At 45.0% G+C, this 27,411-nt stretch overlaps 1 protein-coding gene across 5 annotated transcripts; it reads right to left on the reverse strand.

The window, feature by feature from the left end:
- Window positions 1–79: 79 nt before the first annotated feature.
- SLC25A44 (solute carrier family 25 member 44) lies at window positions 80–17,039 on the reverse strand. Of its 5 annotated transcripts, none has more exons than XM_055583984.1 (5): window positions 16,870–17,039; window positions 16,578–16,699; window positions 11,254–11,898; window positions 6,185–6,312; window positions 80–2,756 (listed from the first exon to the last, which is right to left on the reverse strand). In XM_055583984.1, exons 2-5 carry the CDS (start codon window positions 16,696–16,698, stop codon window positions 2,565–2,567), a joined length of 1,086 nt encoding a protein of 361 aa, XP_055439959.1. In that variant the 5' UTR covers window position 16,699; window positions 16,870–17,039; the 3' UTR covers window positions 80–2,564. The 5 variants fall into 5 exon arrangements, with proteins under 5 accessions (XP_055439959.1, XP_055439958.1, XP_055439960.1 ...); XM_055583983.1 differs by having other exon boundaries at window positions 16,578–16,702; XM_055583987.1 differs by having other exon boundaries at window positions 2,618–2,756; window positions 6,185–6,307; window positions 16,578–16,702.
- Between the last annotated feature and the right edge of the window lie 10,372 nt (window positions 17,040–27,411).

Here is a 27,411-nt window from a genome sequence, read left to right on the forward strand (position 1 = left end):
ACACTGCCGGAGGCGGAGGATTATACAAACAAAACAACCGTAGTCCTTTCTTGGCGAGGAGGCAAAATAAGATCGAAACTCAGGGACTCAATAAAAACGTTTAATTACACTTTTTAGAGAATTCGTACAGTGCAACAGTGAATGTTCGCCGTTAATATTATTCACAGGAGTCCATTTTATCAAATGTTAACTGTATCTGCATTTTTATTCCCCTGTCCAATACTCCCATCAGGTTGCCCCATCTTGCCCAGTCTCCCGGAAGTTCTTCCAATTTTGGCTACAGACCAATACATCAAACACTCCAATTGGTCCGATCCATGGTCCTGGGAAAATGGAAGGCCACGGTCCCATCCCCACCAAGCCATATTTTAACCAAACCCAATACCAGTCCCTAAAATATTAGATGGAAAAGTAAGGGACCATGGGTCCCTTTTAGTAATATGCACATCTTTTAAAACACCCGTGCGCGCGTGTATGTGTGTGTGTGAGAGAGAGAACAGGAAACAAGTAAGATTGAAATACTTTACAAGAAAACAAAACAGAAGAAAAAGAGTTGAGGAGTCTGGGTCGGAGAAATAACCTAAGACAAGAGAAGCAGGAGGCTACCTCTTGTCCATGATACCTCCTTACCCACTTTGCAGTGGTGGGGAAGGACTGAATATGTCTCTAGGAAGGGGAAGGTGTGGCGCTGAGAAATACCAACCTCCAAAGGTCTCAAAAGAATGAGTTTAAAGAGAAAGAAGGGACCCCTGTCTTCTCTTATCTTCGTGGTTCTTAGGAGTGACTGAGACACAGAAGATTCAGAATGATGTGCAGACCCAACCCTTTAGATGACCATTTGTGAACAGAAACTGGAGGACTCTTGACAAAATCTAAGAAGGGACAAACAATGAAATGAATGAAAGAGAAAATAATCCTCAAAGAGCACAAGCTGGGACATGGTGGTAAAGGTAGAGAATTCAGATTCTGATCTAGCCCGAGGGGGATAGACTGTGGGGCAGCCATAAGAAATATCAAGGCTTCAGGTAGCTAGCACCTTTCAAATTGGCACCGTGGCCTCTCCCAGGGGGTGGGACCAAATAAAGTTTGAAGGGTCATCCAAGTCAGATGTTTGAAGCAGAAGTATGGGTTTGATATGCCTTCTTCTCATGCCATTTGCTGCACCTCTCCTCACCTACCACATTGACTTGGTAGAGGAGGTGTGTGTTGTTGGGGGGGAGGATGAGGCAGGAAAGAAGCACTCATCACCTAGCTCCTGAGAGCTTCAGTAGATAATCTCGGCAGTATCAGGCTGGTAAATGCAGTGGTCCTGGTATTGAGTGACTTCCCAACCCACCCTTTACCCTCCTCCAAGCATCGCTCCAGAGGGTACCATGACCGGGATGTCTCCTTACCCTGGGGAGAAGAAAAACACAAACAGTTCCACATCTCAGAGATTCCCATTGTGAGACAACATCTGTTTCTGTGAGTCCAAGTGATTGGTGTGTGTGTGTGCGTGTGTGTGTGTGTGTGTGTCCGCGCGTGTGTGATGACTGCCTGGGGTTAAGAAGCTCCACTACCCTCTGCTAGGTCTGGCTCAGCTGGTCAAGGGAGATGCACTGGGGCATACATATACTTCTGTCACTTTCCAAACCAACTACTCTCTCAACCATACTTTTCAGAGTAGTGTTCCAAGTCCTGTGTGTCCCAGACAGTCTGATTTCCTTAGAGCTGTGCCCACCACTGTAGTCATCTACAGGGGAAAACAGCAGCTTATTTGTCCTAGGGCTGCTGGGACTGGAGGGACTGCGAGGGATAGGGAACTGGGATTGAGAGAAGAGCTACATTACATTTCTCACCTGTCTGAGGAAGGGGTAGGCTCTGACTGCAGGATTGGTGCTTTAGCAGGACTTAGACAGTAGCCTGGTTCACAGAAAAATATACACACAAAATAAAGTATCAACATTTCTCCCCAACCTAATAACTCTCCAAAGAGAGGACAAGTGCTCTGGAGAACCAGAGGTTGTTGCTGCTCCTACTCCCTGTGTAAAAGTGCCTGGCACCTTGTCCCCAGTGGCAGAGAAAAGCAGAGGAGTCTGGTGGGCAGCTCAGTCCCGAAAGAAAAATTAGCAAACCTAAGAGATGAAGGGCTGATGGCAGCTGCTCGGAATTCGGACCGAAAGCCCAATAGGAAGAACTAGCGCTAGTAACCAAGTTCTGTGTACAGCTCTTCTCAGGACCTCAGAGACACAGATGGAGGGAGAAGGCAGAGAAGGGCCAGCACGGGATCCGATGGAGTGGGATTGGCGGGCAGAGTGGATTTCCTTAGGGCAGGACTGAGTACCTGGACTGAGTGAGGAAGCCCAGCTTGGCAAGAAAATTAAAAACAATGAGGATGGGGGATCCAGGCGTGGAGCCTCTTCAGCAAGAGCAGTTCAAAGTCTCTGTCCCTGTCCCAGACAGGCCACCTGGCCCACAGCAGGACTAGGTCTGCAGTGGGGGCACTTGGAGAGGGTGCTAGCCTCTCCTCTCGCCCCTGACCCAGAGTAGTGTAGGAAGCAGCAGGCTTCTCTCCCCATCACTGGTTACCAGTGTCTCGAGTCGACCAGCTCAGGTCGGAGGCTGAGTTTCTTGAGGCTCTCATAGCCCACCACAATGACAATGGTGGAGGGCGTGGCTGAGATGATTCTGGCGGACAGGCCTTTCATGAGCCCCCAAGGCCCCTCTTCTGCCATCAGCTGTCGGAAGGTCAGGATGATGGAGTTCTTGCCCTCAACCTGGAAAAGTCAACACAATGGAGGATCACAGGCTGCAGTCAAAGTCCCTACACCCAGTCTCTCCTATCTGAGCCTAAAAGTGGAAAGAATTAAGACTTGGGAGTCAGAGGGCTGGACTCTGCTTCAGCAGGACAGCTCAGCACAGTGAATGAGTGTGGCCTCTGGTGCCAGAATGCCTGGTATGAATCCTGCCCCCTAATTTACTAACAGCATAATCTCAGGTAGTTTACTTAGCACTTTGCATCCCAGTTTCCTCAAATATATAATAATAATGATAGTACCTACACCATACGGTTGTTTTATGCAGTAAGCAAAAGAATTCTTATAAATGCTGAGAACAGTTCCGGGCAGACAGTAAGTATTCAATAAATGTTAGCTTCATTAATATTATTACATAAACTACACGGTGATGAGTCTGGACCAGGTTCCCCTCTCTGGTCTCAGGGAGGCTGGATTAAATCACCTCCAAGGCCTCTGCAGACATTTTGATTCTGATCATCTCAATTCCTCTGAACCCACATGGCTAGAGTCCTCCCCTCCGTCCCTGCCACCTCCCACCCTGTGACCTGCCTTCCCTTTCATACCAGAAGCGCGGCTAAGGAAGAATCTTTTCTCTCTTCTTCCCTAATACTCTTGCCCTCTTCTTCATACCTACAACCGAACAGCCAATGCAGGACAGAGACCCTGTTATACCTCTCCCTATTCCCAAGGTGGGCCCATTTTTGACTAAAAACATCTCCCCATTCCTCTCTGCCTCCTTTAGCACCCGCCTCCACATTCCCTCATTCCCTTCTTCCTCTGACCATTTGCGCGCCTCTCAACCTCCACTTATCTACAGACACGTGAAGGACTTTTTTAGCTATGGCCCTGGTCCTCATATGCACTTTTTCTCTTCTAGCTTGGGAACGCCTCAAAGTAGTTGTTGTTTAGTTGCCAAGTCATATAGTAGGGAAATGTTCTTTCCCTTGATTCTCCTCATGGAACCCCCATAACAAGGCTAGGAGAGAATAAGGATGGAACTTGTGCACTTTACGATTTGTAAACCGATCAGACACCATTCATTTTAAAATGTATGGGTCATAGCAGGGACAATCTTTCTTAGAGATAAATATACAACTGACCCTTGAACAACATGGGTTTGAACGATGTGAGTCCACTTATATGCAGTATTTTTTTTTTCAGCAGTAACACTATTAACAGTACTAATAAAAATTAAAAATAAATAAAAAATAAAATAACCAGAAATATTTTACCATTGCTTTTTAACCTCTATGTATTGTATACTTTGAAACATATCAAGATATATTCTTGTTTCTCTAAAGTATATACTTGGTTAATTTAAGAATTTCATGCTTACACTAACATTAAATTTAAAGAGATTATTTAACTTCTCTGGAAATAAATCAAAATTTTACATAGGTAGCAGAGTTATTACATAAGAAATTGAATTTAGGGAATTCCCTGGCTGTCCATGAGATCATGGCATCCAGTCCCATCACTTCATGGGAAATAGATGGAGAAACAGTGGAAACAGTGGCTGACTTTTTTTGGGGGGCTCCAAAATCACTGCAGATGGTGACTGCAGCCATGAAATTAAAAGATGCTTACTCCTTGGAAGGAAAGTTATGACCAACCTAGACAGCATATTCAAAAACAGAGACATTACTTTGTCAACAAAGGTCCGTCTAGTCAAGGCTATGGTTTTTCCAATGGTCATGTATGGATGTGAGAGTTAGACTGTAAAGAAAGCTGAGCGCCAAAGAATTGATGCTTTTGAACTGTGGTGTTGGAGAAGACTCTTGGGAGTCCCTTGGACTGCAAGGAGATCCAACCAGTCCATCCTAAAGGAAATCAGTCCTGAATATTCATTGGAAGGACTGATGTTGAAGCTGAAACTCCAATTCTTTGGCCACCTGAGGTGAAGAACTGACTCACTGGAAAAGACCCCGATGCTGGGGAAGATTGAAGGCGGGAGGAGAAGGGGATGACAGAGGATGAGATGGTTGATGGTATCATAGACTCAATGGACATGAGTTTTAGTAAGCTCCGGGAGTTGGTGATGGACAGGGAAGCCTGGAGTGCTGCAGTCCATGGGGCAGCAAAGAGTCGGACACAAGTAAGTGACTGAACTGAACTGACTGAACTGGCTGTCCAGTGGTTAAAACTCCATGCTTCCACTGCAGTGGGCATGGGTTTGATCCCCAGATGGGGAACTAAGGTCCCACATGCCACGGTGGGGTGGCTAAAAAAAAACGAATTTAAAACTGAACTGCCTGCTTATATTACCCGCAATGTAATTAAATGTCTTTATGACTGTAACCAATACCAAAATGATTTAAGTAAAAATTCATTTTTATTTATACTTAAAAAAAACACCCCCCCCCCCAAAAATCCTGCAGTACTATACAATCTGTGGATGAGGAGCCATGGATTTAGAGGGCCAAGTTACACTCTGATTTTCAACTAGGCAGAGTGTCGGCTTTCCTAAACTACATGTTGTTCAAGGTTCAATTGTACCTAGACTTACCAATCGCCTCCATCCTAACATCCTGGTATCAGAAAAGCTGACTTCACCTCTAACCTGTTAAGGTTATCATTCTTCCTTCTCCTCCCTCATTCTTGGACTTCCCTAGTGGCTCAGAGGTAAAGAACCTGCCTGCCAATGCAGGAGATGTTGGAGCCGCTGGCTGGATCCCTGGGTCAGGAAGATCCCCTGGAGGAGGAAATGGCAACCCACTCCAGTATTCTTGCCTGGAGAATCCCATGGACAGAAGATTCGGGTGGGTTACAGTCCATGGGGTTACAAAGAATTGGACATGACTGAGTGCGAGTGTGTGTACGCGCACACACACACACTCCACCTAAAGCTTTATAGAGCAAAATGTATCATTTGTATATTATATATTATTATTTAGATTCAATTTCTTTGGCCTTCAGGTTGTGAAATTGTCACTGAGCTGACTAAAGACAGGGTCTATAATTTCTGGACAGCACCACCAAGGCCTTTGTCTGTATTTGTGCTGAGTCCATACAGAACCATCTGTGAAAACTGTTCAAGAACAGTCACTCTCACTGTAGAGAGCTCATAGCCAAGTGGAAAAGCCAGAGAGACTTATGAAATAAACTAAAATCATGTTTCTAGTATCGACAAACCTGCAAGGTAAGGAAAAGGTGGTTGATACGCTATGCTAGGGCTTCCCTGGTGGCTCAGACGGTGATCTAATAGGACAAAAGCCTAGAAGACAGCAGTAGGAATTCCTGGGGGCATGGGCAAGGAAAAGAGGCAGCAAGGTGGTAGACAGGGTGACAGGAACATCTGAGGTGGTTCAAAGTGCTCAGCTGGTTTCTGTAGATGGTGAGTCATAACCACAGGGAAAGGCTTCTTGTGGCTTATCTGGCAGCTGGGGAGAGAAGAAGACTGGTCTTACCTGTACTCGGGTTCGGATGACGTCCATGGGATTGGTGAGGATGGAAGCAGTGGCGGCAGCCAGAGGCCCCGAGACGGCTTGAAAGACAATGTGAGGGCACTCCTTTGGACAGAGGGATGAGAGCTGCTCTGGAACCAAGGGAAAGACAGCGCCTCAGGACATGAGCCGCCAGCCCATGTGCCCCTCACTGCTTCTACCAGTTGGCCCAACGATGACAAAATTTCCATCCTTGGCCACCTTAGACCCTGTAACTTCCGTCCTGTCTTTTCTTCACGTCCATCAGAACCAACAAAAATTTATAAATCTCAGGCCCCTTCCAGAAGTCAATTCAAACAGGACAAAAATTCCTCTGGAGAAGGGGATTTCAAAATCCCTTTGCTTGCTGACTCCTTTCATTTGCTGGACAGAAATCCTTCCTGATGTGAAACTCTTATGCCAATACTCCACTTCCCCCAACTCACAGGCTAAAAAAGCACATGCTACATATTTTCTTGTATGTGCACTGGATAACTGGTAGAATACATGAGAAACTGGTCACACTGACTGTCTCCACGGAAGGGAGCGGGGTGACTACGGTAGACGAGTGTTTCCACCGTACACCTTTTTCCTACCTTTTGAATTTCAAACCATGTGAATATTTTTAAAAAATAAAAAACAATTACAATTAAAAGACAAAATCATATCCTACAGTGAAAACTTTTCTTCAGCCTATATCAAGGAAGGAAAATTCATTTTTCAAAATGGTGACGAAGCAGATGCAATAACACCCAGATTCACCCAACCCTAGTGTCACTCGGAAGTTCACCTGCAACTGAATTCTTTTGCTTTTTCCCTCTCTGGAGGTGAGAGATGAGAGTCTGTTCATTTATTCAACAAAGATTCACTGAGTGACTACCAGGAGCCAGTCAGCTTGGGTTCTGAGGAAACAACACTAATAAAAGAGCCTCAAGTCAGCGTCTGAAGAGAACACAGCGAAGCCACAAGGGTCACTGAGCCCTCTCCCGGACCTGGCCATCCTTCTCAACGCTCCATATACAGTATGACGTGGCCTGTCCCCACTTATCTCAGCAACTTCATTTCCCTCTCATTGTACATTAATGAGAAAAGTAAAGTTGCTGTCAATGCTTGCCACTGGGGAGCCTGCCTCCAGCTGCTCCTGGGACAGACCTGCCCCAGGAAGGGCCACCCAGATGTGTGGGTCCTGAAGGGCGAGATCAGAGGTCCAAATTTTTGTCTAGTTAAACTGGGGCTATGTATAGGAATATTAAAATTTATCAGATTAAAAAATCTAAAACAACCTTACGATATTGAGGCAGAAAGTGACAATAGAAGGAAAAAGAACTTTTACCTCACCAAACAAAGCTAGTTTAATTAGTGTGTATTTCAGGGTGGGTTGTTTTTTTTTTTTTTTTTTTGCCAACTTTTATAAATCCAAATTGTAATGTTTAAAAAAAAAGCTTCAAATCCCTGCCCTTATGAAATTTACACTCTGCTGCTGCTGCTAAGTCACTTCAGTCATGTCCGACTCTGTGTGACCCCATAGACGGCAGCCCACCAGGCTCCCCCATCCCTGGGATTCTCCAGGCAAGAACACTGGAGTGGGTTTTACACTCTAGTGGGGGAAAACAGACAATAAATAAAAAATAAAATATATCAGAAGGTGATGTATGCTAAAATATACATTTATATGTATATTTTATATATATATAAAAATATGTATGTTTTTAGGTATAGATAAAAATAAAGCAGGAAAAGGAGATAAGAATGCCAAGGGTAGAAGGTGAAGTTTAATCAAAGAGTTAAAGGAGAGTGTAAGCCTTATCGATCTGTGGAAAGAACTTCCCCAGCAGAGGCAACATCCTATGCAAAGGCCCTGAGGCATGCGTATGCCTGAGATCTTCAAGGGGCAGCGAGGCCAGTATGTCTGGATGAGTGAGGGGAAGAAGAGTAGATGAGGTCTAAGAGGTAGGTCATTTAGGGCCTCGAAGCCATTGCATGGACTTTGGCTTTTACTCTGAATGAGACAGAGTGTCAAACAGATCTATCATCTCTAAGGATCCCTCTCAGTTTTCTCTCTACAATTCAGTCACCATAACACCTTTAAGAATTCTTTTCTGGGAGGAGGGGCATTATAGAGGTAGGGGATTAAAAGGTACAAGCTATTGGGTGTAAAATAGCTACAGGGATATATTATATAACACAGGGAATATAGCAAATATTTTATAATAACTACAAATGGAGTATAACCTTTAAAAATTGTGAATCACTATAGTGTACCCATGTAATTTATACAATATTATACATTAACTATCAGTTTCAGTTCATTCTGTCGTGTCCGACTCTTTGCAACTCCATGGACTCTTTGCAACCCTATGGACTGCAGCACACAAGGCCTCCCTGTCCATCACCACCTCCCGGAATCTACTCAAACTCATGTCCATTGAGTTGGTGTTGCCATCCAGCCATCTCATCCTCTGTCGTCCCCTTCTCCTCCCACCCTCAATCTTTCCCAGTATCAGGGTCTTTTCAAATGAGTCAGTTCTTCACATCAGGTGGCCAAAGTATTGGAGTTTTAGCTTCAGCATCAGTCCTTCCAACAAATATTAACTATACTTCACATTAAAAAAATAATAGTAACTTTTTTCTCATGCTCCTACTTTTGGTAATTTATGGCCAGGCAACTAAAGATTGGAGAACAAGTAGGAGGGTAGAGGTTGGCAGGGCAGAAGCGAAGGCTTCCAAGACCCAGCAGCATGACAGAATTCCTTAAGCCCTACCAGAATCACCTCTCCCCTGATTTCTGATCACTTTCTTCCCCAGGGTTAGAATACAAACAGAAACAAAGTGAACTGGCAGCTGTGCCTCAAGGGTGACTTGCTCTCCAGAAGAGAAAACATTTCACAAGCATTAGAAGGTAGCATCTGGACTGCCACTGCCAGCTTCCTGGGGCCTGTCTGCACTGGCATCCAAGCCAGCAAGCTGCAGTGGGATTCAGATTCCAATTCTAATCACTCACGTATGCCATTTTTCCGGGGTTTAGGAAGAGGGTGAAAAAACAAAGACAAGAGGGTGGGAGAAAGAGTCCCAAGTCTTTCCTTCTCCGTTATTCACTCAACAAATATTTATTGGGCATCTATTATCTGCAAGGTAGAAGATAAACCTAGGCTGACTTGGTTTAAGTCCTTCCTGGCTAAATGACTTTGGGCAAGTAATATAAATGAGCATTTATTTAACATTTACTATATGCCAGCCACTGTGAAAGCACTAGGCATAAAACAGAGAAATGGGCAGGGACGTAACTTCATGGAACTTACAGTCTAATTAAGGAGCTGCATGGGAGCTAGGGATAAAACAATTGCAAATTATGATAAGTGGTCTAAAGGAAAAGGTGCTGAAAAAGAAAACAGGAAGCGCCCTCTTTCCAGTTGGGTAAAGGTAACATGTATGCCGATGCCTGAGGCATGAGAAGGACCCGGCCACATAAAGAAAATGGGGAAGGGTGTTGCAGGCAGAAAGAACAGTATCTGCAAAGGCTAGGAGGTGAGAACGGAGCTTGATGTATCTTGGGAATTGAACGAAGGGCAGTGAGGATGGACCAGAGTGAGTAAAGGGAGAGGAGCGTGAGATGGGGCTGGAGAAGGAGACAAGGACTAGGTCACACAGACCTGTACTGACTGTGAGAAGCATTCGATTTTATTCTAAATACCCATATGGAAGCATTGGTAGATTTTAGCAAAACGGAGTGACAAGAATCAATCTACTCGCTCAACAAGTATTTACTGAAAAAAAAAAAAAAAAAAAAAAAACAAGCATTTACTGAGCCCTTACAGTTCATCAGCCCCTGAGACACAGTGTCACAGAGCCTGGCACACAGTGAGGGTTCAATAAATGTTAGCGGGGACAAGGAAGAGGCAGGGCCAAGCGCGACGCGCAAAGCCTCCAACTCGCTGATCTGAACCTGACCACTGACACCTGAAGTAAGTCAGAAAAAGAAAAAGTTTGGGATGAAAAATGTTATAGTTGAGTAAAATTTCAGATGTATGTGCACGCCTTCAAGTTGAAAGGTCCAACAGTCGGAATATCTGTCCAGAGCTCTGGACAGGTTAGTCTGGGAAAAGAAATAGAGATTTGGACATATTAGAAAAGGACAACCCTAATTGCAGATGAAATCAAATGAGGAGACAGGGGTGAAGATAGACTCCAGAGAAAATTTTTCCTAGGATGTTTCTCTAACATTAAGATTACCAGCATCTGTTCCTAAAGAATCTGATACAAAGGGTCAAGGTGGAGTCCATGTATTTACATTTTACCAAATACTCTAGATGCAAAACTGTTAAAAGAAAGAGACAAAGTTACAATGCTGTGGATGTTTCAGGGTACCAAGCACATACAGGTCCTGCTCTTAGCAATATGCTTTGCCCTTTCAGAAGGAAATCTGGCAGTATGTTTATTAAGACCCTCAAAAATGTTATCTCTTGGGACTTCCCTGGAGGTCCAGTGGTTAAGATGCCATGCTTCCAATGCAGGGGGTGCAGGTCTGAACCCTAGTCAGGGAATTAAAACCCCATATGCTGCGCGGCCATTAAAAAAAAAAATTGTTATCTCTGGACCCAGTAATCCCATTTCTAAGAAATACCTGTGAACAAAAAATACAGGATTAAGAGCTTCAAGATTATATTACATCTTGAACTTAAATTTAAAAATATCCAGGAAAGGCATCCAACTCAAAAGCTCACACTATCACCACTGATTCCATCTTTAAATCCCATGGATTTTGTCCCTCTCCACCCATTCTCTGCCAATATTCCACAAACCTTAGTTGATCCTGATGCATGGAGAACATACTCAATGTTCTACAGTCATAGATTTTACTTGTCTGATTCCCTCCACTATAATATTAGCTCTCTGAAAGCAAGAACCATATCTTATTCATCTCTGAATCCTCTTGAATTCAAATGTTTGCTGTATGAATTCTCCCATTAAATCTCCCATTCGAACATGCCCAGGGCGATAGCATCTGTGTCATTAGTAACCCATCCTCCACCCTCAGCCTCCTAGTTCCCGCTTACCTGCATAGAAGTGGTAGAAGGGCCACCAGACAGCACTGTTTGGGATGTAAGTAAGCAGTGAAGCCACGTAGCCTCGGTAGAAGCCACGAAGTCCATCAGCCCGCAGGATCTGCCTGATGATGTCCTTGGTTTGGCCAAAGGCAACTACCCCTTGTCCCTCTGGATTCCCTCGCACTTGGAAGCGGCCCATTTTCTCACCCTTGCGCTGCATCATCAGATGCTGGGAGACCACGTCAATGGGTACCGTGATGCTCTGGGCCACGAGAGAGGCCGAGCCACCAGCCACCAGTGATTTGACTGTGTTGCTCTGGCTGTAGTCAGCTACGAACTTCCGGGTGAGCTCATAAGTGGTGACATAGCACTGGCCAGAAATGAGGGTGAAGGTGTTGACCAGGAACCCCCGGTAGAGGCCAGTCACACCATCCGCCCGTAGGATCTTGATGAAGGCGTCGAAGGTCCCATGGTAGAGGCTCCTGCCTTTCTGAACCTGCAACCGAGTGCGGATGAGGGTGAACGGGTAGACGCTGACGCGGATCATCATTGTCATTGCCACACCGAACACGTAGAACTTCTTCTTGTCCAGGTGCTCCCACTCGATGATCTGGATGTTACGTTTGTCCTCCATTGTGCCTGGAGACCTGGGGGCTAGAGCAGGATGGAGGGAATATGAAGGAGATCAGAGTTCACACTTTCTCCTCTTGGCTAGGCTCTGAAACGCTATTCTCAGGCTTCATCTCCTGGGGTACTCACCTCCCAAAGCTTAGACTTCAACTAATCTGGCTATGCCAACCCCTGCCTGATTCTTCCTTCACAGATCAAGATGCTCCCCATCCTTTACCAGTCCGCGCATATTCAGGACCCCTCCTGTGAAAGCTGTTTCTCACCTCAGGGACTCCCCTGTCCCCAGTCCCACCTCAGCTCCCTGCTCCCAGCTTGCTGGACTCGTCTGCTCGCTCTGCCTCTGCCCAGGCCCTGGTGTCAGGCCATACTCTTTTTCCTTCTCTCCCTCACCCAGACAGCTCAGGATGCTGTGGACAAACCAACCATGTGACAGGAGGCAAGACCTTTAGGTGGGCTAATGGGATGTCACGAAGCGACATTCCAGGGGTTCCTAAAACCTCAAGGGAAGCGCTCCATTTCTGATGCCCCTAGGCCTACTGAGAAGGCAAGGCTTTCAGCCTTCAGCCACTGAGCCGCAGCAGACTACCTCTTTTAGCACCATTTCCAGCTGACTCACCTGACTTTATTTCTGGCTTCCTGCGTTGGCCCCTCTGAGCTTCCCTGACCCACACTCACTACACTTACATTTTCTCCGGTCTGCATTAGAAGAAAATGTGGGGAAGAAAGCCAACAGGGCTTTCACGCCACAGCCACCACCCCCTCCCTCCCTCGCCTTTAATGAAAGAAATTAGGAAGTCAGGAACAAGTCAAAGGTCAGAGTCCTCTTTGGTTATTAGATAACTCACCCGAGAGAAAGAAATGAACCACCTGAGAGCTAAGTAGCTTCCCTGAAGAGTCTTGACAACTGTAGAGAACATGCGTGGCCCCCTTATCCCCAAGCACAGAAACAGTAACCTCAGCCCTAGACAATGAAGGGAGAGTCCAGTGACAGAAGACAGAGAGACTCTGCCTTTGATACACTCAGTCTCTTCAAGGAGACTCAGTATCCCTCTGGGGAATGGACATAAGAAACAGAGATAAAGCAACCAGGGCAAATTAAATACATGTGGCCCTCATGTTACGTGTATCCAAAGAGTAAAGTTTCAAACAAAACTCATAAGCTTACAACTGTAATAACTACATAAAATCAGGAGCTTCCAACTTAAGAAATGTCAAATGAGACCACATCATATACTGGACATAGACCCAGTGACAATGTGATGTGCTCCTGTGTAGGATACTGGACATTTGCAGCCAGAAGGAGAAAGTGGAAAGTTAAATTCCAGGAAGTGAGAAGTCAGGGGCTCCCCAAATTTTAAGTAGCTTCTTGGTTTACAAGGTTAGCTTTTTGGAATTCCCTTAGCTGGACTGCAAGGACATCCAACCAGTCCTTTCTGAAGGAGATCAGCCCTGGGATTTCTTTTGAAGGAATGATGCTAAAGCTGAAACTCCAGTACTTTGGCCACCTCATGCAAAGAGTTGACTCATTGGAAAAGACTCTGATGCTGGGAGGGATTGGGGGCAGGAGGTGAAGGGGACGACAGAGGATGAGATGGCTGGATGGCATCACTGACTCAATGGATGTGAGTTTGAGTGAACTCCGGGAGAGTGATGGACAGGGAAGCCTGGCATGCTGCAATTCATGGGGTTGCAAAGAGTCGGACATGACTGAGCGACTGAACTGAACGGAACTGAGCTGGACTGTATCACCTTCATTAAAATACAAAATACCTGCAGTATAAACTCAGTACATGTGAGCTGAAGGAAAAACCTCAACTTCAAGGTGAGACATGCATGAGGCACATGTAACCAAGATAGGCTTCCTGGAGGACAAAGCAGGTGAATGGAGAAATACATGTGGACAGTGGAAGGGAGAGAAAAATGGCTGAAACCACGGAGTTAACCAGAACAGAGAACTGAGGTCATGGGGAATGAACTAGAGATTGAGTTCTAGGAAGAGAACCTTTGGAAACTGATGTGCCACTTACTGTGGGCCCTTCCTCCAGCCTCAGCCTACGACACCCACCAAGTCCAGTGGAGAAATCTTCTCCTTTGAGGCCCTTCAAAAGAATGGGATCACTGTACCATTGAAAAGCTAAGTGGGTGTTTGTCATCCAGGGTCCCAAGGTCATGTGTCCATTTCTACTGAAAGAGGAGGAAAGAGAGGGAGATACTAGGATTCACTGAATGCATGTTACCTCATATAATCCATACAACTTAACTTGTGTACAGTTAGACACTTCTGCTAAATGAGAAAGCAGAGGTACAAACAGGTTAAAAGAAACAGGCCTAAGGTCACACAGTTGTTCAGCGGTGGAGGCAGGACATGAGCCAAGCTTGCTCCTCTGCTCCATCATGCCCTCTGCCCCCTGGGTGTTGAGGAGTTCCAGCACAAATCACCTCTGTTCTGTCTGAAGCTAAGTCATTCCAACCCTGGGAGGCAGAATTAATGCCCTCACAACTGCCAGTCACCCAAGGGTTAAGCATAAGCTCCTGGCCGTGCAGATGCCCAGGGATTTCTCTCAGCTTTGTTCCGGAGAAACCAAGAGCTGCCTCTGCTTTCCCAGCGTGTTTGTGGAGGGACTGAGCAGAGCGGCTGGGCAGGCCTGTTGTCGTCACAGGACAAATACAGCAGGGCTCAAGCAGGAGAGCCTTCTGCCCGGCTCATGAATACTGCGTGACAGGCAGGGCAACAAAGGACTCTGTCCCAGAACCTGGTTTTGAGGGCACCATCTCAACTTATGAAACTGAATGACAGAGAACCAACATCTTCTGATTACAGCAGCATCCGGTGCCTCACTTCTCCACTTTCCTCCATCTCCATCTCTCACATGCGCCAGTCTAGTTTAAATTCCCAGAAAGAAAGAAGGACTCTCCATGGCCAAAGCAGGAAGCTTCCACCATTGCCATGATGACAGAGGAAGCCGCTATGGGTCATGCCACAGAGGGCTGAGCCTCTACAGTTGAAGGTGAAGGCACTGCATCTTCTCTCCCTACCCCTTTGAAAGGTAGGGCTGCTCCCAAATGTTGGAATCTCAACCTGCTCTTTGTTCTATAACCTCCCAACGTCATGCAGAAATGTCAAAACCAGTTCCTTCTGTCTGTCCCTCAGGGAAATCGTTCTTGCAGATACCTGTACGCTCACTTCCTGCAGCCTTCCAACTCAATCAGTCCAGCTTCTTTATGACTCTTTCCCAGACCCTCATTTGTGTGGGTGTGGACATGCTCAGTTGCATCCGACTCTTTGTGACCCTACGCACTGTAGCCTGCCAGCCTCCTCTGTCATGGGATTTTCCAGGCAAGAACACTGGAGTGGTTGCCATGCCCTCCTCCAGGGGTTCTTCCCAACCCAGGGATCGAACCTGCGTCTCTTATGTCTCCAGCATTGGGAGGTGGGTTCTTTTACCACTGCACCACATGGCTTGCACCACATGGCTCCGGTTGTGACCTGTCTCCAATCTTTTAACATAGCTTAGACACAAGGGTTAAAGTGCTTCATGTGGAGACCCACCAGATGACCCAGGATGTCCTGAAGTCATCAAATGAGATGTCAGAGGCAGAGGCCTCATTGATGAGCCTATCAGAAGAGAGGAACAAACTGGCCCAGGCAGGTATACTCCCCCTCCACTTCAGCCTCCCTGTACCAGAAAAACTACACCAGACTTCACTAGGATCTCAGATAAGGTTCTGGTTCAGGCCAACACAGAGTCACCTGGAACGTAAGGTCATTCTATGGAAAGAACACTAGTAGTCAGGAGATCCAAGTGTGAGTCCCACTACCATTACTTTCTAGTAGGATTGGAACCAAATCACTTCTTTGAAATTCAGTTTCCTCATCTCTGAAATGGGGCTAATAAAGCCTGCCATAGCTATACAACAGTTTGGGGCAACTCACCTGAGCTAATATGTGTGAAAGCATTTTGAATACAACAAAATACTTCTATTATTGCAGAAAGCTCTGCTGGACAGTGCTGCTCTAAATCTCTGCTACTCAGAGTGTGGCACAGACCAGCAGCATGGGCATCACATGGGAGTTTGTAAGAAATACAGAATTTCAGGATGCTCTACAGACCTGCTGAATAAGAGCCGACAGGATCTTGGGTGATTTCACAGGATCTCTGGGTGATTAATACATATATCAGAGTTTGGGAAGTACTGCCTTAAATATTAAGGACTGTCAGTATTATGACAATGATAACAACTACTCTAGGAGTCCAGGATCATCTGACTCCATCCTGACTGGTCACCAGGACTGGGCTCAATGATGTCTACTAGGCTCATTCAGATCTTATCAGTCAACAACCCCCACCAAATCAAATCGACACCTAAAACTTCTGACAAGTCATCTGTGGGGTTTGGTCCCCACTTCTGTGCTGGAAACAAGATCTTTGCTTCCTCCTCTGTTCTAACTGCATCTGCCTGAAGGCTCTGCATCCTGGGAGCTATCTACCACATGAATGTGAATGTATTTCCACGCTTGCCCACCAGTCTTAATGAATATGCATTTCCTTAGGGAAGTTCCCTGGCATACCTCCAACCGCTCCCTCCAAGACAATCTCCGCTCTGGGACATGAAGAGATTCCCACCCAGCCTTCCTTTGGTCTTTCATAGGCCCCCATGTGATGCTTCATGACAGAAACCACATGACAATCCTCTTCACCTACTCCATATGACACACGCTTTAAGCTGCTTCTGTCCTGGCCCCCGAACTGCCGCCTCTGGATCCTCGGACTTGTCCCTCGCCATGCCTCTCGCCATGCTTCTTTCGTTGTCAGCGAACCTCATGCTCCTCCGACAGAAAGAGATGACTAGTTGGAATCGTCCCTCATTCCCCAAACTGCGTGGCGGGCTCCCACTGAAGTGCAGCCGGGCACTGCAGGCACCCGCTGCCTCCTTGACAGGTCCAGCCCCTCGGAGACCTTAGTCCTCAAGCACCCCAAGCAGGTGGTTTCTTACCTCCTCAGATCAGGGTGGTTCCGCCGCGTCTGAAGTGAACTCCAAGTGCGGACCTCTAGGCTGCAGGTCCCATTTTATCCTCTGTTTCTGGCGACTGATGGCCTCCGGTCGCATCTTCCTCCATCTCGACCGGGCTCCCGGTACTGACGGAACCGGAAATTGGGACCTTGTCACTCCCTCCCCTTGAAGGGGCGGAGATGAACGGCGCCAATTCCACCAATGGCGTTCTGAATCTTCAGCCTCTCCCCCCGCCCCCGCAGCAAGAGTGGAAGTTCCTGGAAGCCATCTTGGATTTGGGCAGAGGCCACGCCTTCATTAGCTCGGACATGCCCTCAGCTGTACAGCGCATGCGTTTTCTTTCGCCGGCACTTCTTGAGTATCTTGTTGTAATTGGGTCACCTTGTGTTTCGATGCTATTGGGATCCTTAAATTCAAAGCTAATCTGTTATTTTTCTCATCTGTTGAGCCAAAACAGAGACTAATGTGCTGAGCAGGAAGGACTAAATTTAGACAGCCAATTTTAACGTTTGAGAGCTCAAAGAATTGCAGGAATAGAGGACATCCTGGAGGTGGAGTAGTCTCTCCCAGCTCTAAAACGATTTGCCTATACATGGATTTAAAAGAAGAGGCAGAACCCTTTAAATAAGGGACTGGGAGGTGGGGTATGGGGTGGAGAATAGATTCATTTCAAAATAGATATTTCTACACCGCCACAAAAAGACAACCCAATTCTTTAAATGGGTGAAGGACTTGAATAGACATTTCTCTAAAGAAGGTGGCCAAAAAGCACAGGATAAGATGCTCAGTATCATTAGGGAAAAACAAATCAAAATCATAAGATCTCACTTCACACCCACTTGGGTGGCTAAAATTAAAACAAGCAAGCAAACAAGAACCTGGAAAGTAAGGAGTGTTAGCAAGGATATGGAGGAACTGGAACCTTCAGACATTGCTGGTGGAAATGTAAAGTGGTTTAGCTGGTGTGAAAACAGTTTGATTGTTCCTCAGTAGGTTAAGCTACATTAATATATGACCAAACAGTTTCACTCTGAATAAGTATCTGAAAGAGTTGAAAACAGATGTTCAAAAAAAAAAAAAAGAAAGAAAAAGAAAACAGATGTTCAAACAAAAACTTGTAACACAAATGTTCACAGCAGCACTATTGCAATAGCCCAAAAGTAGAATCAAGGGTTCCTTGTTGATCTGTACAATGGGGCATAAGCTCTTTAAAATAAAATATGGATACATAGTCCAATGTCGATGAGAATTTTGAAACCATTATGCTAAGTGAAATAAGCCAGACACAACAGTCACATATTGTGCAATTCTATTTAGATGAAATATGCAGAATACACAAATCTATATAGACAGAAAGCAGGTAAGTGGATTAGCGATTCCCAGGAACTGGAGGGAGGAGGAGTGGGAGTGACTGTTTAATTAATACAGAGTTTCTGTTTGGAGTGATGAAAGTGTTCTGGACCTAGATAGTGGTGATGATTATACAACACTGTGAATGGCTAAATGTCAGCAATAGTAAATTTTATGTTATATGTATTTTATTAGGTGGCATTAGTGGTAAAGAACCCACCTGCCAATGGGCTTCCCTGGTGGCTCAGAGGGTAAAGAATCTGCCTGCAATGTGGGAGACCTGGGTTCAATCCCTGGGTTGGGAAGATCCCCTGGAGGAGGGCATGGCAACACACCTCCGTATTCTTGCCTGGAGAATCCCCATGGACAGAGGAGCCTAGCAGGCTACAGTCCATGGGGTTGCAGAGTCAGACACCACTGAGAAACTAAGCACAGCCAGTGCAGGAGATTCGGGAGACATGGGTTTGATCCCTGGGTCGGGAAGATTCCCTGGAGGAGGGCATCAGTATTCTTCAGTATTCTTGCCTGGAGAATTCCATGGACAGAGGAGCCTACCAGGCTACCGTCCTTAGGATTGCAGAGTCAAGCATGACTAAAATGACTTAGCACGCAGGTACAAAGAATTTGATAGTTCTAGGAAAGATCCGTCCTGAACACCAGATTTGTACTGACAACTGCCACAAAATATCTAATGGGCATTTCAAACTTAATGTGAAAGTTAGTCTTATGTCAGTCTGGAACTGACATATGAAAGTCAGTGCTATTTCATAGCACTATGAATGTGAAAGTGAAAGCTCCTCAGTCGTGTCCGGCTCTTTGCCACCCCATGGACTAGTCCATGGAATTCTCCAGGCAAGAATACTGGAGTGGGTAGCCTTTCCCTTCTCCAGGGGATCTTCCCAAACCGGGGATTGAACCCAGGTCTCCCGTATTGTGGGCGGATTCTTCATCAGCTGAGCTATCAGGGAAGCCCAGGACTATAATACTTATTCACTAATAGATATTGCTGTGAAGGTGTTTTGTAGGTGTGATTAATGTCCACAATCAGTTGACTCTTAAGTAATGATTACCTTGATAATGTGGATGGGCCTCACCCAGTCAGGTGAAAGTGTTGCCTTTGGAGCAACACTGAGGTTTCTCTGGGAAACCTCAAGGATGTAAGGATGTACAACCAGCAAGGATGTACTGTATAGCACAAGGAACTATATTCAATACCCTATAATAAAATGTAAAGTAATACCCTATAATGAAAAAGAATCTGAAAAAGAATATTTATACATACAGCTGAATCACTTTGCTGTATACCTGAAACAACACACCATTGTCAATTAACTACATTTCATTTTTTTAAAGGGTAAAAATAATAAAAACTGCAGCATCAACACCAGTGTTCATAGCAGCACTATTTATAGTAACCAAGACATGGATACCATCTAAATGTCCATCAACAGATAATGGATAAAGAAGATGGGGTATACAAACAATAAATCCTGGAGAGGAGGTAGAGAAAAGGGAACCCTATTGCACTGTTGGTGGGAACGTAAACTGATACAGCTACTATGATGAACAGTATGGAGATTCCTTCAAAAACCAGGAATAAAACTACTATATGACCCAGCAATCCCACTACTGGGCATAAACCCTAAGAAAACTACAATTCAAAAAGACACATGTACTCCAATGTTCATGGAAGCATCACTTACAGTATCCAGGACATGGAAGCAGCCTAGATGTTCATCAACAGATGAATGGATAAAGAAAATGTAGTGTGTGTGTGTGTGTGTGTGTGTGTGTGTGTGTGTGTGTGTAGAGAGAGAATAGAATATTACTCAGCCATTAAAAGGAACAAATTTGAGTCAGTTATAGTGAGGTGGATGAACCTAGAGCCTATTGGACAGAGTGAAGTAAGTCAGAAAGGGAAAAACAAATATTGTATATTAACACATATGTATGGAATCTAGAAAAATAGGACTGATGAATGTATGTTCAGGGAAGGAATGGAGATGCAGATGTAGAGAATGGACCTGTGGCCACAGTGGGGGAAGGAGAGGGAAGGGAAACTTGAGAAAGTAGCATTGACATATATATACACACTGTTGGGGGAAAAATAGATAACTAGTAGGAAGCAGTTATATAACACAGGAAGCCCAGCCTGGCATTCTGTGATGATCTAGAGGGGTGGAATGGGATGGAGAGAGAGGGAGGCTCATGAGGGAGGGGATACATACATACTTATGACTGATTCGCATTGTTGTATGGCAGGAATGAACACAACATTGTTTAGCAATTATTCTCCAATTATTAATTTAAAAAAGTAATAAGAAATATGCCAGCAAATTTGGAAAAGTCAGCAGTGACTACAGGACTGAAAAAGGTCAGTTTTCATTCAATTGCGCTCATCTCACACACTAGCAAAGGAATGCTCAAAATTCTCCAAGACAGGCTTCAATAGTACGTGAACTGTGAACTTCCAGATGGTCAAGCTGGATTTAGAAAAGGCAGAGGAACCAGAGATCAAATTGACAACATCCGTTGGATCATCAAAAAAGCAAGAGAATTCCAGAAAAACATCTACTTCTGTTTTACTGACTATGCCAAAGCCTTTGACTCTGTGAGCACAACAAAGGGTGGAAAATTCTTCAAGAGATGGGAATACCAGACCACCAGACCTGCCTCCTGAGAAATCTGTATGCAGGTCAAGAAGCAACAGTTAGAACTGGACATGGAACAACAGACTGGTTCCAAATCAGGAAAGGAGTACATCAAGGCTGTATACTGTCGCCCTGTTTATTTAACTTATATGCAGAGTACACCATGCGAAATGCTGGGTTGGATGAAGCACAAGCTGGAATCAAGATTGCCGGAAGAAATACCAATAACCTCAGATATGCAAATGACACCACCCTTATGGCAGAAAATGAAGAAGAACTAAAGAGCCTCTTGATGAAAGTGAAACAGAAGAGTGAAAAAGCTGGCTTGAAACTCAACATTCAAAAAACTAAGATCATGGCATCCGGTCCCATCACTTCATGGCAAATAGATGGGGAAACAATGGAAACAGTGACAGGCTTTATTTTCTTGAGCTCCAAAATCACTGCAGATGGTGACATGAAATTAAAAGACGTTTGCTCCTTGGAAGAAAAGCTATGACCAACCTACACAGCATATTAAAAAGCAGAGACATTACTTTGCCAACAAAGGTCTATCTTGTCAAAGCTATGGTTTTTCCAGTAGTCATGTATGGATGTAAGAGTTGGACTATAAAGAAAGCTGAGTGCTGAAGAATTGATGCTTTTGAACTGTGGTGTTGGAGAAAACTCTTGAGAGTCCCTTGGACTACAAGGAGATCCAACCAGTCAATCATAAAGGAAATCATCCCTGAATATTCATTGGAAGGGCTGATGATGCTGCTGATGCTGAAGCTCAAGCTCCAATACTTTGGCCACCTGATGTGAAGAACTAACTCATTGGAAAATTCCCTGATGCTGGAAAGATTGAAAGCAGGAGGAGAAGACGATGGTTGGATGGCATCACCAAGTCGATGGACATGAGTTTGAGCAAGCTCCAGGAGTTGGTGATGGACAGGGAAGCCTAGAATGCTACAGTCCATGGGGTCTCAAAGAGTCGGACACGGCTGAATAACTGATTTGAACTGAATTAAAAAAGCAACATGATGGAACAATCTAGTCATGAGATTAAGGGTGTAGAAGGATGATGTAAATTCTAAAAGCCTATATAAAGGTGGACAGTATGCCAATCCTAATTTTTAAAAAAAAGACATGTGGTACATATATACAATGGAATATTACTCAGCCATGATAAAGTATATATATATATAAATTATATAATTGTTTTATATTATTTTAAAATATAGATTCAGTGCAGCTCAGTTCAGTTCAGTTGCTCAGTCGTGTCCAACTCTTTGCGACCCCATGAATCGCAGCATGCCAGGCCTCCCTGTCCATCACCAACTCCCGGAGTTCACACAAACTCACGTCCATCGAGTCAGTGATGCCATCCAGCCATCTCATCCTCGGTCGTCCCCTTTTCCTCCTGCCCCTAATCCCTCCTAGCATCAGAGTCTTTTCCAATGAGTCAACTCTTCGCATGAGGTGGCCAAAGTACTGGAGTTTCAGCTTCAGCATCATTACCTCCAAAGAAGTCCCACGGCTGATCTCCTTCAGAATGGACTGGTTGGATCTCCTTGTAGTCCAAGGGACTCTCAAGAGGCTTCTCCAACGCCACAGTTCAAAACCATCAATTCTTCAGTGCTCAGCTTTCTTCACAGTCCAACTCTCACATCCATACATGACCACTGGAAAAACCATAACCCTGACTAAATGGACCTTTGGTGGCAAAGTAATGTCTCTGCTTTTGAATATGCTATCTAGGTTGGTCATAACTTTCCTTCCAAGGAGTAAGCGTCTTTTAATTTCATGACTGCAATCACCATCTGCAGTGATTTTGGAGCCCCCAAAAATAAAGTCTGACACTATTTCCGCTGTTTCCCCATCTATATCCCATGAAGTGATGGGACCAGATGCCATGATCTTCGTTTTCTGAATGCTGAGCTTTAAGCCAACTTTTTCACTCTCCTCTCTCACTTTCATCAAGAGGCTTTTGAGTTCCTCTTCACTTTCTGCCATAAGGGTGGTGTCATCTGCATATCTGAGGTTATTGAGATTTCTCCCTGCAATCTTGATTCCAGCTTGTGTTTCTTCCAGTCCAGCGTTTCTCATGATATACTCTGCATATAAGTTAAATAAGCAGGGTGACAATATACAGCCTTGACGAACTCCTTTTCCTATTTGGAACCAGTCTGTTGTTCCATGTCCAGTTCTAACTGTTGCTTCCTGACCTGCATATAGGTTTCTCAAGAGGCAGGTCAGGTGGTCTGGTATTCCCATCTCTTTAAGAATTTTCCACATTTTATTGTGATCCACACAGTCAAAGGCTTTGGCATAGTCAATAAAGCAGAAATAGATGTTTTTCTGGAACTCTCTTGCTTTTTCGATGATCCAGCGGATATTGGCAATTTGATCTCTGGTTCCTCTGCCTTTTCTAAAACCAGCTTGAACATCTGGAAGTTCACGGTTCATGTATTGCTGAAGCCTGGCTTGGAGATTTTTGAGCATTACTTTACTAGTGTGTGAGATGAGTGCAATTGTGTGGTAGTTTGAGCATTCTATATTCAATACCCTATGATAAACCATAATGGAAAAGGATGTGAAAAAGAATGTATATGTATATGTGCGTGCTCAGTCAAGTCCAACTCTGTGACCCCATGGACTGTAGCCCACCAAGCTCCTCTGTACATAGGATTTTCTAGGCAAGAATACTGAAGTGTGTTGCCATTGCCTCTTCCAGGGGATCTTCCCAACCTAGAGTTCAAACTCCTGCGTTGGCAGGCAGATTCCTCGGTAGCCCATGTATATGTATATGTATGTATCTGAATCACTTTGCTGTACAGTAGAAATTAACACAACCCGTAAATCAACTATACTTCAGTAAAATAAAATTTTAAAATGTCCGGAGCTTGAGTACTTCCCACCACCTCCATACTACCACCCTAATCTCAGCCACTATCATCTCTTACCTGGATTATTCCAGGAGCTTCCCTACTGGTTTCTTTGCTCCCACCCTTGCTTCTGCTATGTACTAACCAGAATAAAGCAGCCAGAGTGATATGTTTAAACTTTAAGTCAGATCAAGCCCCTCATCTGTTCATAATCCTTCAATGACTCCCCAGTTTATTCCAAGTAAAGGTCAAAGTCTTTACAGTGACCGACAGGGTCCCATAACCTTCCCCCACGCACAGACAGCATCTTTCTCATCTCACCTACTATTCTCATTCCTGCCTCAGGGCCTTCGCATTGGCTGTTGCTTCTGTCTGGAAGTTCTTTCTTCAGGCGTGCACATAGCTCCTACTTTCACCTACTTCATTGTTTTATCGTTCAAACACTGTCTTATAAATGAGACCTACTCTGAATTTCCTATTTAAACTTGTAGACACTCCTCTCACTCTCAACGTTCTTTCTCCAATTCAAGTTCTTTTTTTTCCCTCCATAGCACATCACCATTTAAAGTACCCTATCTGAAGTTCCCGGGTGGCCTAGTGGTTAGGATTCTGGGCTTTCACTGCCGTGGCCCAATTGGGGAAGATCCTGCAAGCTGCATAGTCAAGAAGTTGCTTATATAGTACTCTATTTTATTTCTCTCTCTTCTGCACTAGAATGTAGACTCTGTGATGGCAAGAATTGTGTCCATTTTGTTCACTGACATGCCCACAGTATGTAATAGTGCCTGTCGCACAGTAGGTGCTCAGTAAATATTTTTTAAATTATTTATTTTAATTGGAGGCTAGTTACTTTACAATACTGTAGTGGTTCCTGCCAAACATCGACATGGATCAGCCTTGGGCGCACATATGTCCCCCATCCAGAACCCCACTCCCACCTCCCTCCCCATCCCATCGCCCAGGGTCATCCCAGTGCACGAGCCCTGAGCACCCTTCTCATGCATCGAACCTGGACCGGCGATCCGCTTCACACATGATAATATACACGTTTCAATGCTACCCTCTCAAATCATCCAACCCTCACCTTTTCCCACAGAGTTCAAAAGACTGTTCTATACATCTGTGTCTCTTTTGCTGTCTCTCATATAGGGTCATCGTTACCATCTTTCTAAATCCCATATAAATGTGTTAGTATACTGTATCGGTGTTTTTCTTTCTGGCTTACTTCACTCTGTATAATAGGCTCCAGTTTCATCCACCTCATTAGAACTGATTCAAATGCATTCTTTTTAATGGCTGAGGAATAGTCCATTGTGTATATGTATCACAGCTTTCTTATCCATTCATCTGCTGATGGACATCTAGGTTGCTTCCATGTCCTGGCTATTCTAAACAGTGCTGTGATGAACATTGGGGTACACGTGTCTCTTTCAATTCTGGTTTCCTCGGTGTGTATGCCCAGCAGTGGGATTGCTGGCTCATATGGCAGTTCTATTTCCAGTTTTTTAAGGAATCTCCATACTGCTCTCCATAGTGGCTGTACTAGTTTGCATTCCCACCAACAGTGTAAGAGGGTTCCCTTTTCTCCACATCCTCTCCAGCATTTATTGCTTGTAAACTTTTGGATCGCAGCCATTCTGACTGGCATGAGATGGTACCTCACTGTGGTTTTGATTTGCATTTCTCTGATAATGAGTGATGTTGAGCATCTTTTCATGTGTTTGTTAGCCATCTGTATGTCTTCTTTGGAGAAATGTCTGTTTAGTTCTTTGGCCCATTTTTTGACTGGGTCATTTATTTTTATGGAATTGGTTGCTCAGTAAATATTTGTTAAACAAAGGAATGGATTTCAGCACTGAGAGAGTGCTTACCATACGCTAGGTACACAGAAACACAATGAAGATACAGCACTGTATGAAAATGGTTATACTGGGGTAAGCATTGGTCACTAACTCTGCATGGGAAGTTAGAGGGCAACCCACAGAGAGGATGCTGTTCTAGGTGGGAGTCAAAGCATGTCCAAAGGAACCTGACTGCTGGTCCCTCTAAGCAGAGTGTCTTTTCATCTCTGTGTCATCAAGGCCTGGAGTAGTGCTCTGCACTTAATAAAGCTTTCCGCAAAGCTGTGTAGAGAAGCTCATGATCTACAAGTAGTGTCTAGGTGTGGATGGGGGAGCTGGAGACAAGCCATGCCATACCAAGGGGTTTTCATCTTTCTCAATCTGGATTTAATGAAAAGCCATTTAGAGTTTAGGCAGGTTTTACTTTTTCCTTCCTTCCTTTTCTTTCTTTCTTCCTCCCTCTCTTCCTTCCTTCCTCTCTTTCTTTCCTTCTCTCTTAAGCTCCCTTTGACTGGAGAGTGGAATGCAGGATGGGAGTAGGAGAAGGTGGCAGAGACTGGTCAGGGATCAGCTCTGGCTGTCATAGTAAGGGGTCTGGGCCAGTGGGGATGAAGAGGTACTGAGGAAATCCAGGGAGAGGGAGGAGGAAGAGGGGATGAGATTGGTGGTATACTAAATGCGGAGGACATAAGAGAAAAGAGGTCCCAGGCTTCTGCATTGCAGTGTGGTTAACCAGCATGGGGAACAAAGGAGGGGAAGCAGGTTTGAAAGGGTTGATAAATTCAGTGTGGACACATTGCATTAGAGATGTCTGTGGTGTATGCGGGTGGTGGTTGGGGTGGGAGGTACAGGAAGCCTGAGCTTGCAATACTCTGTCCCTCACCCCACTTCTCCCCCACCCCACCCTGGGCTCTGATTTTTTCCATCTATCCCTTTTGCTGGATTGTAAGCCCTTCGAGGGTAAGAAGCAGGTCTGACTAGTGTTTCTCCCCAGGTCAGATTCTCTCTCTGTTTTTTTTTTTTTTAAGTAAAAAGAAACAAATTTTGACTGTAACACCTGGCACGTGGGATCTAAGTTCCCCTGACCAAGAATCGAACCCACACCCTCTATAATGGAAGCCCAGAGTCCTAACCACTGGACCATCAGGGAAGTCCCTAGGCCTGATTCGGAACCACAGAAAGTACTGAGTGCTCGTTTGCTGAATGAATGAATGTGCATCCTTGATTGAGAAGTGAAAGTGGAAGCAATAGGCATGGAAGATATTATCCAAGGGGACTTTTCAAGGGAAACAGAAAAGGAGAAGCACTTGGAGGACCCTGAAAAGCATGGCCAGAGAGGTAGGAAGGTACGCAAAAGCAGTGCAGCCAGGGACCAAAGAGTAGGTATTACAAGAAGCAACTGTCACTGATGTCAAAGACTGCAGAGAGGTCAGGTAGGCTGGGACTGACCAGGGTTTTGCTGTCATAAATGGGAAGCGTTTTCCAAGTGCCTCCCCTCACAAGAGCATCGTGCTTCACACTGTAGGCTGTGGAGATGGGAAGCAGATTCACCTGTCCCCCGGGTGCTGAGCGTCCAGCAGGAGCAACTACATGTGCCAGCCCGTGCTGTGCTTTACATTCTTCACGGAAACTTTTGTATTTAGAAGTAGCCGGCTGGACTCAGTTTAGATGATCCCAGTTCTATTGGCAACCTCCAAAGAAAGCATCGTCGTCGGGAGCCAGCTGAACATAGGCCTTCTTTTCTTCATCAGGCCTGATCAGAGTGTTGACCTTGGCCAGAGAGCCTTTTCACAGCCTGTTTAGTCTGGTGCTTGT

Source organism: Bubalus kerabau, chromosome 6 (genome assembly GCF_029407905.1).
Source record: "Bubalus kerabau isolate K-KA32 ecotype Philippines breed swamp buffalo chromosome 6, PCC_UOA_SB_1v2, whole genome shotgun sequence".
Lineage (NCBI taxonomy): Eukaryota > Metazoa > Chordata > Mammalia > Artiodactyla > Bovidae > Bubalus > Bubalus kerabau.

What these genes read in the sequence shown, in the direction of transcription:
- SLC25A44 (XM_055583984.1), bottom strand. Translation starts at nt 16,698, where the DNA reads ATGAGGTTCGCTGACAACGAAAGAAGCATGGCGAGAGGCATGGCGAGG. An exon ending in TAAAGCGTGTGTCATATGGA is followed by an intron (nt 11,899 to 16,577) that starts GTAGGTGAAGAG and finishes ATCCTGCTCTAG; the next exon opens with CCCCCAGGTCTCCAGGCACA. An exon ending in CTTCTACCACTTCTATGCAG is followed by an intron (nt 6,313 to 11,253) that starts GTAAGCGGGAAC and finishes CCTTGGTTCCAG; the next exon opens with AGCAGCTCTCATCCCTCTGT.